We start from the raw sequence: 15,067 nt of genomic DNA on the forward strand, positions 1-15,067 counted from the left end.
GTTCGGTTTGTTTTCATCAGCATGGCTTTTGCCTTACAGAGGGTAAGTTTCAGCTGTGACAGAAGCAGGGGGTGAGGAGCACAGTGAGGATGCTACACACTGATAACAGGGACAATGAGGGTGGATGTATAGAGCAGCAGTGAGGGCCATGCTTGGTACAAATATAGCCACACGGAGAAGGGCAGCACAGATGATTATGTACGCATATGATTGAGATTAATTGTGACCCTATCCAAACTGGAGATTGCTCAGGGTTCGAAGCTGACGGCAGAACTCCGCGGAATGTAAAGAAGATTTTAAATGACTCAATGGAATTTTGCGGAGTGGAACTCTGAGTTCCGCCCACCCCTACATAAAACCTGTTATTTTAGGTGTCCCTTGCACACTGAAATAGACTTCTTTTTTTATCGAGGTAAGGTCTCAAAGAGACTGGCGGAAGCTCCAGATCAGCATATGGTGTCGTGAAAATAAAGGAACTGAAATCAGTGCGCTAAAGAGTGCCAATATATAGGCTTCGCACGTCATTTCTGGCGAGAAGTGTCAATGCAGAGCCACACAGTGCCACCTATTGGAATACAGTGGCACTGCTGAAAAGTTTCTAGATACAGCCTGACAGCTGGGGAATATTCAAAAGGTGAGGACTTGGAGGTTAAATCCCCATCAGAAACATATTTCAATTTTCATTTGTATTCAATTATTTTAATACTAACCCTAATTCCATTCTTATCCTAATGTTAAAATGATATATAATTATTTTAAATTACCTATAATTATAGTAATACTAACGTTAGACTTAAATGAAACAAACAATACAAATTACATACAAATAGTTTTATACTTTTTTTACACTAAAGCTAATTTATACTTGCCAAAAAAGCCATAATATTGTTGAATACATCCAAGTGATTGCATGACTCAATAAATGCATACAAATAACTCAAAATATAACGGAAGTAAATAATAAATAAATTAAAGGGCGAAATGGTTGGACAAAGCCTGGCTTAGATTTGATGAACAGCAGAAGTGACTCCGAGTGGGCTGAGGAGCACGAGACTTGGCTATTCACTAATGTGGTCTTTTCTCTCAATGAGAGAGGGAAGAATTACAATGTATTTACAAAGAGTTCTGCATTCAAGGCCAACAAACACAAATCTGAATTTGTAAACCTAATCTACAGAAGAGTCATTTGTGGACAAAAGGTGGTTGAATTCAGATGGGGCCACTGAAGATATTGAATATTTTTGGTTGCCCTTGGAAAACCATTTTAGATGGAATCATTTGAAAGTTGTCAGTCTGTGACAAAACCTTAAAAGCATTACATTCGGAAAGTGCATTTTAGGTTCAAGCGAAGTTTTGTAAGACTTCCACAAGGGTACAACAGTCTCTATTGTGAGGGGGCATTCAGCAGTTTGGTAAAAGCTTCAATTTATGAGACATTTGCTGAATGGATTAGTTGAGAACTAGACAAGTAAATTCATCTCCTTTAGAGAACTGAGATACATTTTCAAGTACCTTACTCTGAAATTATTGTTTACAGTCATTTGTCTAGGAGTGGAGATGAAGCATCTCTATAGATGGAGTTCTATTTGAACTGTGTTATTCTACTAAGCATGATGGAATGAACACCTAATGTGTATCAAACAGTAATTCCATATAATTCTCAAGAATGTTTTAAATATTTATAAGACTTGAATGAGCAATTAAAAATGAACATCCTCGTTTCTGAATGAAATGCAATTCCGAAAGATAGCTCTAAAACAGCAACATATATCTGGGTCTTTACAACAAAAGAACTGTAAGAGGACAAATGTGTACCCTGTGATCTTTGATCATTTAACATTACTAGAGTTTTAATATTTTTGGTGCACCAGGGGAGCTATGGTTTCTTGATTATAGTAAAAAGGAGAGAATATTGAGATCAAATTGTTAAGAGAATAAATGTAGTTGTGGAAATTAATCCAAATAAGTACATCTTGTGCTTTGGCTAACATAAGCAATTATCATATGGTATAAAAAGATACTGAGGAGAAAAAGTCAGAAAAGATAATGTTGCTAGACTGTAGCAGAGCTTTTAAGGAATGGAATGGCACTGTTAATTATCTTACTGACAAAAATATCAATTAAGTCCGCCGCTTATAACTCTTGGATCTGAAAATGTCTCTGTCTCTGGTAATACTCTTATACTGTGTTTGTTTAAGATTCACAATATTTATAATGGATTACAACTGGTTTGTAAGTTTCTTTTTACTATCTCTGATTAGTACAACATTATATTGCGCCTGACTTCTGATTAAATACTTTTCTTCCATACGCTTTCAGTAGGTGTCTATACAAAACAGATTAAAATATATTTGAACAAATATCTGTGAATTGGGATTACAAGCATATTAGTTCATTACATTTTAATTATCCAAAAATGTTAAGGATTGTTGAAATAGGTCTTAAGGAATAAATACTTTATTCTTGACTCCGCTGAATACTCATGGTCGAAATGAAAAATCTCCAGAAATTGTTACACTATTTTCAAACATTTCTGACAGCAGTCCTGAAAGACAATTTGCAACAAATCCAGGAGATTGCTGGTATATTGAAACAGATTTGTCATAAGGTTACAGTATAAAACAAGTTACTTACATGTACACTGTGGTTCTCCAGTATTGATATATTTTATAGAATCAAGCATGTAAATCTATAAAAGATACAATACTGGACAACCAAGAATATACAACGGCTCCCTTTGTGATGCTGTTGGCAATCAAGAAAATGTAAAGAGAAAGCTTGGTATAATGGATCCCAAGGGAGCACACATTTACAGACAGTGTCACAAAGCTTGGATCTCCCGTGCAGCCTGCTTCATAAATACTAGTTCTGAACTTTAACTATCATTTGTGAAGATATTTAGCAAATGAAGGTAGCTGCAGGATGATCAGAAATGCATTTGAAATATGGATGGTCAACCGTAAAAGATTCTCAAGTTACAAGAGATAAGCAGCTGCAACATTGTCCTATCAAGGTACTGTATTAGTAACAAGGCCATCAGAAAGGAGGCCACCAGGAACATCACACAATTTTATTTGACCCACACTAAATAGAGGGGCTTTTTTGCAGCCATGCATAAAACAGATACGACACTGGCAAGAGGATAAAACACTCACACCAAACCAAAAGTCAAGCCAATCTGGGAGCACAATAGTGAATGGAGATGAATACATGCAAGAACCTCATTTATAGGATTATTGTGTAGGGAGCTACTACTACTGATGGTATTACACTTTTCAAACTTAAGTCATGGAATCATGTGGATTGAAGGGCAGGCGAAAGACACGCTGCACATTTGGTGGAGTTATCATCATGGGGTTTGGGACCTGGGAGTAAGTGTGTGCATGGTAAGATGGAAGCGAAAAGAATGGATGGTAAAACATCAACTAATGTAGGTAACTGAAACACATTTTTAAGCCTAGTAGTGCAAGAGGGTGAACTGGAGGGTCATATCTGTTTATTTATTATTTTCACATTATTCCAGGAGTGTTTAATGACCAGTTCAATACAACAAACTGTTTGAACATAAAAATAAATGCCATAACATTAAAACATGAGTTGGACAAAAAAGATACATCTGGATTAGAACAGATTTACACACATGCAACAATATGGAGTTTAGGAGTAAAGGCTGAAGACTATTATGTGGAGAAAAATGAACAGGCAGATAGGATCCCACAGTTTCCCATGAAAATGGTGGTTACCATTCTACCTGAGAAAATTAACTTGACTTCAGGTGAGGAAAACCTGGCGGCTAAGAGTCTGCAAGAACAACAAAACATACCACACTCTCCTCCAAAAGGTGAAAGGGCAGGATAAATGGTAGCCAATTGTTTGTGCTGCTCATCAAGTTAAACTGCATGATCCTCCTATTCTACATAAGGGTTATGGGCTTATAATAATAATAATTGCAAGCTGCATAACCAACCAGCTCATGGTTGGCTGTGTGACTTGTCAAAGCCGGCATGTCTAAGCTTGCCACCTTCCTCAAAAAGAAAAAGCAAAACATGAATTTATTCTCACTCAGATGAAGACAAGCAAAGTAAAATAATCTCCTAAATTAAGTTACCATAAACCACGTGTCCATAACATTGAATAGGAAGCCGCAATAGACCTCTGTTAATTGCAACTTTAAAACATACAAATCATAGTTGTGAAATAGAAGAGGGGGTCTAGGAAAGTACCCTTTTCGGATTTAGAACCTTCAAAGTTAAAATGCGTTTTAAGTGGATTAAGGTTTCGTATGGATCAAATGCAGTGACACAATTGGCCATTTTTGGACCAATTAGATTAGTCTTTATGGAATGCTCTGGCTCAGCTGCTGGTGTTAAACAGTAGATTGAGAAGCTACAGTTTATCAACTGGCAGAGGTGGATAGTTGCAGAATATATATCACTCTGACCCTGCTGTGACAAAGTTGCAGTAAGAAGCATTGAGCACAATGCAAATCACAGGCTGTTAGATGGGCTGAATCTTCTACCCAGATGTGGGGCATCACTACTGAGACCGTGAGACTTTAGAAAGAAACCAAGAGGGAAGCACTTCTCACACCAAAAATTAGAAACTGCTTGTGAAAGGTTAAGCAGGAATAATATGAAAGTCAAAGCCAAATATGTATTCAAAATGAAATTTTAAATAAACAATGACTGGTGCAATTTTCAAGCAACCCTAAGGGCTCCGGTCTTTATCTGACACATTAGCAAGGAGTCTTCTGTAGGTCAACACAGCGTACTAGTGTGGAGGGAGAAAGAGGTTCCGCTCAGATAAGCACAATTGGGCCAATTTATTTGTGTCATTACTTGGGCAAGTTGCTCTCAGCTGATCTTTCACTTTATGATTTAGGCTTTGTAAGTGAATCTTCCCAGAGCACAATTAATCTAAAACCATATGCATTTTGACAAACAATGAAGTAACAAAATCATGAAGATTTGCAGACTGCATCTTAAATGACACTACTGCTGTGTACAAACTTATAACTAAACAACTTTGAAGAGTGCTGTAATAAATAAAATTAGACTACATTGACATCAAGGAAATCAAAGTTGAATGAGACACTGGGAAGTTTCAATTCACAAATGATGTTATAAGCCGGGATTTCAGGATACCACAGTGACACTGGCCCCTAGCTTAATCTACATTTGTATTCAACAGCAAATGTCATCTTCGAAGTGTAGTGGTAGGGCTATATTGTCCAATATTTTGCTATCAGCATCTGATCCCTATGCAAAAGACAAGGTCAATCAACGTGGACAGCCAATATAAAGCGATCTAACATCACTGAATACCAGCATGACTCAATACATTTTTATTTATAAACAGGTGTATTGTGTACACAATGTATTTCTTAACACTTTAGCTTAACTGGTGAAAAGTGTGCATGCATATTAACTTGTCTCTCTATGTAGTCTGAAAGGAGTGTCACTTATATATAATACTTTCATACCTGCATTGTGCTTTGCCAAGTATTTGTCTTTGTACTGCTTCTTCTTTTTGCCAAACCAGGTGCAGCTGGCTTGCTGTTCCTGCTTAGTCTTCTCCATCGCAATACAAGCCACTCGCCTAGAAGACACAAAAATGTAGGCTACTAGTAAAAACAGAAATACTATGTCTCAATGTCAATGTAATTTGTCAATGCATTTTGCAACAAAACATATGGAATACACATTCCCCTACGGTACATTATAATGATATTCTTAATCACAGAGACGTTCTGAGACCAAATGAAAGAATAAAGACACTTTTCTTTATTAAAGTCACAGAAATCTGAGGGACTTGTAATATTCATATAACCAATAGTAGAGGGAACACTGTTGCTTATAATGCAAGGTAAAACCATTAGCATTTCCTCCCACACAGTTATAAATATTTAGTCTTTTGCTCCCTCTCACAAAAGTGATTCTATGGTTTCAGATGCGTAGAATACATCAAATGGCAGATTAATCACCTTGTGAATATTCCTCAGGCATCAGACTGGATATGGAAACTTTAAAGCAGTACTCCTGCGCGCCAGGAAGTGGTGTTGCGCAGCTTCGCACCAATGTCATTCTACTCCAGAAGTGATGAGCAGAGCCACATATAAGCGCCCCCAACACCCTCATTTCAGCTGCTTTCTTAGGTTGTCCGCACCGTCAGGCGCAGAGCCCATCTGCATACTGATATGGCAAGTGTGCAGATCTGTAGACTGGGATCTATTTCAATGGAAAACAGCCCAGTCCACAGATCGGTGAGGTGGGAGGGTTGGTGAGAAAAATGCGATATTTTGTTGAATTTGGATATGATGCAATTAGTTAAATCATTTACACACCAAGCAGGCCATACGCTCAATGGTATTTTTACCAATGACCTCAATTTGTCAATTGAGAAGGTGAATCCCCTAGCCTGGACTGATCACAGGGTCATCATTTTTTTAAATTAAACATTCAATCTACCAAACCTCCAGCTCACATAGCCTCCACATTATGAAATTACAGTCAGTGGAACTAATCAGATAGTCCTGATGGTCCAACTGGAAAGCCAGTATATGCCATCTGGCATGCGTCACCAGCAGGGTGTAGTAGACCAACAATGTCAACAGCCTCGGAGTTATCCGCACTGAGATCCAGGACAAAAGCTGAAAGATCAGGATCATAGCCTGAATGTCCTGGACACTTTTTCCCAGGGGAAAGGCAAGAAAACAGACCATGTCCAAAATAGCTCTCATGAAGGTGAGCATCTGAGAAGTCAGGTGTGACTTCAGTATGTTGACAGTGCGCCCCCCCCCCCCGCCAAATGACAGGAGGTTCTCCGTAATATGAAGGTGGTTGACAAAGGCTGGGCCAGGCAGTCAACAGCCAGTCGTCAAGTTAGGGGGAAGACTGGTACCCCTGATCTCCAAAGGTGTGCTGCCACCCCTGCCATCACTTACGTGAACACCTGAGGGCACCTGGAAAGGCCAAAAGGGAGCACTACAAACTGGAAATGCTCCTGCTGCTGGCCCACAATGAACCGCAGGAAGTGCCTGTAGACCTGCAGGATGGTGATATGGAAATAAGCATCCTGCAAGTCCAATGCCACCATTCAATCTCTAGGTAGACAGGGCTTGGACTAGTGTGGACATCTTGAATTTGTTCTTCTGCAAGAAGGTGTTGAGAGGGAATAGTTCTAGATACTTGCCTCCTTCTGCACCAGGAAGTAAGGGGAGTACCACCTAGCTCCTACTTCAGATGATGGAACTCTCTCTAGAGCCCCTTAGGCCAAAAGGGCCGGCACTTCCTACTGCAAGATGGATCGGTGGCCCTCTGTCAACCACCCTGTTGGTGGTGGAGGGTGGGTGAGGTAAAAACATAGGAGGGCTTAGCCCTGACGTACAATTTGGAGAATCCACGTATCCAAAGGCGATTGCTTGCCACTCATGGAGGAAACATTGGATCCTGCGTACAATAGTGAGGTTGCCTGCCAGATGGATTCACTTTTATGGTGAGGTATGACAATAGCAAAACCATCAATGAGCATCAATGAGCCTTGGCAAGCTCAGAGTTCTTTTACACAAAAGGGGGGCCACTACAATAATACTAGTTCTTAAAAAGATTGCATGGTTCATTTAGATCCCACTGGTAATGCCGTTGAGAGAAAAAATATCAGCAACAGTTACCAGACCTTTCTTCTGCACCATCACAATACAATTTTCCCAATGTTACCTGGGGAAATCATGGCAATAATGCACTCCTCACGTTAATTCTTTCCAATGTTTTTGCTTACCTTGAGTAACCAGAGGGGAAATATGGACATCTTCCTAGGTGCGGACTAAAATGGGTGAAAATGGCTGATTATAATGTAACACTAATGCACTGGTTTCCACTATGCGTGCGTGGTGCCTGTATGCGCACCCCCTCAGCCCGCTGACAGTTTCATTTTGCAACTTTACATGCCAGAAGCGCAGAGCTACAAATGGCACTGACCACTGGTGTGTGAAAACTAGGGTCCTGAAAGAGGAAACAGCTTCAAGTCAATAATACGTTCGCAGAGCCGGGAGGACGGGTAGGTTGGTAAGGAATCTGCAGTTAGAGTCTCTACCAGATAAGGCGTTACCGAAGGTAAGTAACTAGCTCATCTGATAGAGAAGTCTAGCTGCAGATACCTTACCGTAAAAAAGATACCCAAGCAATACCTCCTCAGAGGAGAGTCTGCAAAACGATTTCATGCAAAAATATTCTGCAGGACCGAAAAGGCAAAATGCCTTACCTACGGGCCTGACTGTCCAGGGAGTAGTGCTTGGTAAACAAGTACAATGAGGCCCACCTTGCTACATGATGTCCAGGACAGGGACTCCGCATGCTAACGCCCAGGTTGCAGACTTGGCTCTAATGGAATGAGCATGCAAGCCCTCAGGGAGTTGCTTTTTGGCCAATATGTAGCAGATTTTGATACAGAGCACGATCTATCAGGAGATGGTCCGTTTCTATACTGCCTTCCCTTTCTGGGCTCCAACATACCCCACGCAGAGTTGGTCGTCTACCTGGAACTCTTTTGTGTGGTTAAGGTAGAACACCAACGCTTTTTGAGCCCAGCCAGTGGAATCACTGGTCTTCCTTAGAGGGATGAGACAGAGCATAATAGGTAGGCAGGGTGATAGACCTGCCTATGTGAAAGGGAGTGACCACCTCTAGTGCAAAGAACCAGCTGAGTAGATGTAAGGTATGGAGGCTACGATGACAAAGCCTGGAGCTCACTGACCCCCTGTGCAGATGTTAGTGCCACTAGAAATGCCGTCTTTATAGTAAGGTGCTTGATAGGACAGTTGTGTAATTGCTCGAAGGGAGTGCCCATTAGAAAACTTAAGAATACATTTAGGTCCCACCGAGGCATGATGAAGGGTGAAGGTGCGGACAAGTGTTGGAGACCTTTCAGAAACCTATGTACAACAGGGGACTTGAATAGGGGTGGCTGACAGCCTTTTAAGGGGCCCAAAGCAGAGCCCTGCTGGGCAAGAGAAAGAATAAACAAGAGAATCTGAAAAAGGGGAGCAAAAAAGGGGTCAACCTGTTTTTCTGCACACCATGCCACAAACTTGCCCCACTGACGGGCGTATATGAACTTGGTGGAGGGATGCCTGGCTGCTAAGATCAAATTACAGATGGGCGGATGGTCGAAAGCGGTCAACTGTCGCCGCTCAATCTCCATGAATGAAGGCGAAGTGTTGACAGGTTTGGATGACAAACCCTCCCTTGCTGCTACGAAAAGAGATCCTCCAGAAGGGGCAGTCTGATGGGAGAATCAATGGACATGCTTAACAGCCCAGGATACCAGACTCTCCGTGCCCAGTCCGGAGCCCCAAGGATGACTTGGGTTCAGTCGTTATTTATCCTCTTGAGAACTCTGGGCAGGAGTGATATTGGCGTAAAGTGGTACAGGAGGTCGAAGCTCCACTCGAGACAAAAATCGTCTCAGAGTGACAGCCACCTTCAAAACTCCAGCATACAGAACTGCTAACAATGCACATGCTCAGCGGTGGTGAACAGATCTAACCAAGGCTCTCCCCACTGCTGAAAGCGATCATGCACCACTCCCAACTGGAGACGCCATTTGTGATCGGCTAGGCATCTTCGGCCGAGTTCGTCAGCGTTTATGGCCTTCAGAGAGCCCGCCAGGTGTTGAACCACCAGGGAAAAGCCCTGATGTTTCAGCCATGTCCAGAGGCACAGGACCTCCTGACAAAGAGTCCACGACCTCATCTCTCACTATGGTTATATCTGATTGGGGAATGGAAAGGAGTCTGCCACTGATCCAATCGTGGTCCATCAGCCACCACTGCAGTTCTTTTGCGGTACCCTCCGAGATCTGGAACATGTCGTAGAGATTTCCCTGATGCTGTGCCCATTGAAACTTCAAGTCCTAATGCAAAGCCCGCATATGACAATGGGCATGCATCACTAGCAGGATAGAGGAGGCCATGAGGCCCAGCAGCCTCAGAGTCAAACTCATCGAAACCCAGGATAGAGGCTGAAATATCGGCATCATAGCCCAAATACCCTGGGCTCACTATTCGGAAGGACAGGCCCAAAACTGCACTGTGTCCAGAACAGCTTCCGAAGAAAGGGACCCTCTGAGAAGGGATCTGGTGTGACATATGCACGTTGATAGAGAATCCCAGCGAGTGCAAGAAATCCTCCGTATTCTGAAGGTGGGAGACCACTGCCTAGTGCGAGCGTGCCTTTAACAGCCAGTCGTCAAGATAGAGGAAGAGTGTACCCTGATCTTTGCAGATGAGCTACAATCACCACCATCAGTGGTGAACACCCAAGGGGAGCTGGTAAGGCCAAAGGGAAGAACGGCAAAGTGCTTGGGTCCAGCGTGAACCGCAGGTAACATCTGTGGGCAGGCACGACTGGAATTAGGAAGTATGCATCATGCAAGTCCAACGCTACATTCTAGTCTCCCGGGTCCAGGGCAGACAGGACTTGAGCAAGAGAAAGAAACAAATTGGGCGGGTGCAGGTCTAGAGTAGGACGACTTCCTCTGTCTTTCTTGGGCCCCAGAAAGAAGCGGGAATAACAACCACAACCTACTTCTGATGCTGGCACCCTCTCTATGGCTCCCTTGGCCAAGACAGCCACCACTTCCTGGTGGAGCAAAGAGATATGATCCTCCATTAGCTTGTCGCCAGTAGGTGGCATGGGTGGAGGGGTAGTCGCAAAGGGGAGGAAGTAGCCCCTTCAGACAAACTGGAGAACCTAGCGGTTGGATGTAATACAGTGATGCAGGTGATGGTGAATCTTGCCACTCACTGGATGCCCATGATGGTCTAAAGAGGCTTGGAGGCTGTGGCTGCTGAGGAAGTGGGGTCTAAGGGGGAGTAAAGGGGTGGACTGGCCAGACCTCTGGCTACCTGACCCACAAAGTCTGTGGGTAGCTCATCCTTGCCCACGCAGATGCTGGGAAGCTTGCGTGACATGGTGGCTGGGCAGGTAGACACGGCTGGAATCCCCTTCCATGGCCACAAAAGGAGCGAAAGGCGGACTGGGGTTGGCGAGGGGCCATGTGAAGGCCCAAGGACCTGGCCGTAGCACTGCTGTCCTTGAAGCACTCTAGTGCCGAGTCAGCCTGATCTCCAAAGAGACGGGAGTCATCAAAGGGCATGTCCATCAGCAAGGCCTGGACATCCTCTGAAAAGCCAGTGGCAATCAACTAGGTGTGGCAACTAAGGGCCACAGATGATGAAACTGCTCTTCCCAGTGAGTATGTCATATCCAGTCCAGAGCGAATGGTGAACTTAGCTGCGTCCCTTTCATCAGCAATAGCTTGGGACAGTATGGCTCGGGCCTCCTCCGACCTCAAAGCAATAACTGCGCAACCCAGACCCAGAGTGAATGGGAGCCTCGGGCCAAAAGGCACACTGTGTTCACAAACCACACTGCCAGGCTGGCAAAAGAAAACTTCTTCTTTCCCAAGGTGTACAGTCTCTTGCATTCCCTGTCCAGTGGTGTGGTAGGGAATGCATGAGGACTTACACTGGAAGTGGAGGATTGGACCAACAAGCTCTCCGGGGTGTGGTGTTGGGTGAGGAAATCGGGGTACCCTGAGGCGGGGCGATGCAACGGGCTATTGTCCTATTCATAAGAGCCACGGTGTAGGACTTCGACCAATGCCCCGAGTAATACGTCCGTGAGGGCTTCATTAAAAGGGAGAAGCTGCTTGGATGGGGTAACACCTGGCTGAAGCATGTACGTCAAGACGTTCATTTTGACAGCCACGGAGGGCAAGACCTCAGCCACCCTCCTCACCACCATGGCAAATGAAGATCCCTCCTCTGTAGCCACGGTGGGAGGAGAGACCAAGCCAGTATCTGGGGAGGTGCCCAGTCCACTTGCATCCGACAAATCATCACACCAGGTGTCCTCAGTGACGTCTAGAGGCTGGTATACCTCAGGGTGCAGTGGCAAAGCACAATCTCCAGCCTGGATGGAATGCCAGAGCTGGTGTTTGATGGCGCCTATCCGGCTCTGCGTCAGAGTCAGGTATGAGAATGGGAGAAGCGGCACCGGGGATGTCGGCAGTGGGGCCGGCGCCGGGAAAGATCGAGGTGTCTCACCGGCGGACGACCAGTAGGGGACTCTACTGAGCCTGCGGGGCTAGGCGGCCAGTCAAAAAGTGACTGGGGGTAGCTCTCTCCGGATCTGCGCTGACTGGCGAGGAAAGAAACAAACTGTGCTAGCTGGGGTGGCGCCTATTAAGGCACCGTGTTTAGGAAGCTGACCTTTTTATGTAGTAGTGGTAACCTAAGGACACACCAAGCAAAAAGTACAGCGACCCTTATTTGTTTACAGGGCTTAAATTAATAATCCTGAGTGATCTATTTGTGGTAGTGTGGTCAAGAAGCTTAGGCTGAGCAGAGGGTAGTGTTAAGCATTTGCTGTACCCACAGAGTCAATAAATAAGGCACACACAAATCTGAGAGCAATTTAGAAAAATAACACATTTTTATATATTAGACACCAAGATCATCGGAATCAGGTAAGTACTTTGGGAGTAATAGATTTTTGTAGCAATTAAAAAATACAGATTAATGTTTTTTTTAGGTATGAGCCTCGAACACGGTAATCTTATCCTATGTGAGGAACATACACTGCATAGATATTTGCAAACGTTTTTGGAGGATGCCTTCTAGGACTTAAGGTAATTAGGTGCCAAGGCCCAAGAAACCACCAGCAATTCAGTTTTACCTGCCCTGGTGTGTCCGAGTGCAGAGGTCCTGGTCGCGTCTGCAGCCTCAAGCGCTACGTGTTAAAGTATCTTCAAAAGAAAGGCTGCAAGTGGGGTCTTGTGCACAAGTCCGGCAGAACGCAAAGGGGGCTCGGCTCTTGAGGGTCTCTGGAGCACAGGAATACAGTTGGCTTACTTGAACCCAGGCTGGGGGCTCGTGTGCAGAGGGTCGCTGTAGTTAGGGCCTCTCACTTGGCTTTGGAGCCCTGAAGAGGGGGAGAAAACCGGGTAAAAGGCCACTCTGGACGATGGCCTAGTGGATCCTGAAGTCCTTCAACAGCAGTGCGGTGTTGGTGTCTGTATTTGCAAGGGCTCCAGTACCCAGAGCTCTTTCTCGACTGTCCACTTCAGGTGGCCCACCTTAGGGTTGTGCCTAGCCGGAAAGTGCGACATGCCTTCTGACACTCTAATTTTCCCACCTGCCAGTGGCCAAATGTGCCTTAGGGCACGGGGTGGCATTCCTCAGGTCTGAGGGGGGAAGTCATGGCTGCATATGCAAGATGGAAGAGGCTTAGAATACGCTGATTTCACTAGCCTTCCTGCTGGAGGGGGTGTGAACACCTTCTTTACGGAACAGGCATTTTTTCCGGCCTTTGAGAGCGCGGCCAGGGGGTCAGAAACTCATCTGTGGTGGCTGGGTGGGCGATACTAGTCAGCCAGCACACTAGAAGGCTAGTAGGTTTTCAGGGGGCACCTCTAAGGTGCCCTCTAGGTGTGGGTGCATGTCATAATAAATCTAGCACTGGCATCAGTACAGATTTATTAAGACAAAAGTGTTTGATACCAAACACTAGTGTTTTAAGTGCAGCCATCATATAGCTAGGCAAGTTGTAATACCCAGTAAATGTCCTTAAGATGGCTGCCTGATCACTTGCAATAGGTAGTAATGGACCTAGACATCACAGGGGCCTATCTGCTCATGCAGATGGGCCCTAACATATAATATAATGCACCCTGCCTTAGGGCTCTAAGGCCTGCTGTAGGGGTGCCTTCCATAAAGATTATGCAGTGTACCTAGGCATGGAACACAGAGTGTGTGCCATGTTGTGATTTCTGAATGGTATGCAGCCTGCGATGGCAATCTGTATGCAGTTTTTGTGCGGGTCCATTTGGGTGGCATAATACATGCTGCAGCCTATAGGGACTCTCTTTAGTACCCAGGCCCTGGATACCGGGGGTACCATTTACTAGGGACTTACAGGGGTGATAAAATCCTTGCCAATTGGGTTATAATTCGACATTTACCTTGTTTTAAGAGAAAGAGCACTGGCACTGGGGGCCTGGTTAGAAAAACCTGAAGCACTTTAGGTCAAAAAGGATCAGTACAAGGGAAAAGGGGTGGGGGGGGTGGGGGGGGGGTGACCCTCTAAAAAAGGGGCACTTCCCTACCCTGCACACGTCACTTCTGGCATGATTGACGCTGACGACGCCATGCGGAGCTAAACGACACCACCTACTGGCACGCAGGGGTACTGCTCACGAAAAATGTGTGCATTCAGCCTGACGCCTGGGGATAATTCTAAGGTAAGGAATCTGCGACTAGAAATCTCTATCCGGTATTAATTTTAAAGTGTATAGTCCTACATATATTATGCTGAGTTTGAGTCCTGACATGAGAAATGTTTAGAAAACTTTATACTGCCCCATCATAAGAGAAGTAATGAATGCAATAGCCCAAATAAAATCAGTATTTAACAGGTGTGCAATTCCTTGTACACAGCACTATCTCAGCTGGCTGAAATGGTTTAAAACAGTGGTTCCCAAACTGTGGTCCGTGGACCCCCAGGGGTCCGTGACACATTCCCAGGGAGTCCGCAGGCACAGTTGTAAAAGCACTGCAAAGTTTATTGTATAATCAGCAGTTTTCTGGTAACAATAAAAGTGTCAAGATTACTCCAGTGATTAATGTACTTTCTGGAGAGAGATGGGAGTTTTGTCCAGGGGCAGCTTTGAGTCATCTAAGGTAGCGTAGAGGGTGCATATGCCTGCTGCAAAGAACGTGTACCATACATTTCAAAAACAATATTTTATGTGCATAGCTCAGAGGTTAACTGCTTTTGTCATTGAGATTCTGTTGGCACTATGAAGTTCATAAGTTACAATCGTAATCTAGCATAGTGTGCTATGAACTGCAATCAAAGAGCAGCATGCAAACTGCATGGTACAAGTTAGAAAGTTATGTTTTTTCCTAGTCTTTCATTTTCCTGATGCTGCTAAAAATGGTTTGTTTTGGGTATAAAAAAATTCCTATTATTAAAGTCCATGCTAAACACTGTGTTATGTTCTGAAT

At 44.3% G+C, this 15,067-nt stretch overlaps 1 protein-coding gene across 10 annotated transcripts in view; it reads right to left on the bottom strand.

Moving 5' to 3' along the window:
• The window catches only part of CASK (calcium/calmodulin dependent serine protein kinase), a 1,269,229-nt gene that overhangs the window by 216,844 nt on the left and 1,037,318 nt on the right, over positions 1-15,067 (bottom strand). For all 10 annotated transcript variants that reach the window (XM_085622943.1, XM_085622946.1, XM_085622949.1 and 7 more), the window contains one exon: positions 5,483-5,598. In XM_085622943.1, coding sequence (XP_085479069.1) covers positions 5,483-5,598 — 116 coding nt within the window. The remainder of the gene's footprint in view (positions 1-5,482; positions 5,599-15,067) is intronic.

Source organism: Triturus cristatus, chromosome 8 (assembly GCF_964204655.1).
Source record: "Triturus cristatus chromosome 8, aTriCri1.1, whole genome shotgun sequence".
Lineage (NCBI taxonomy): Eukaryota > Metazoa > Chordata > Amphibia > Caudata > Salamandridae > Triturus > Triturus cristatus.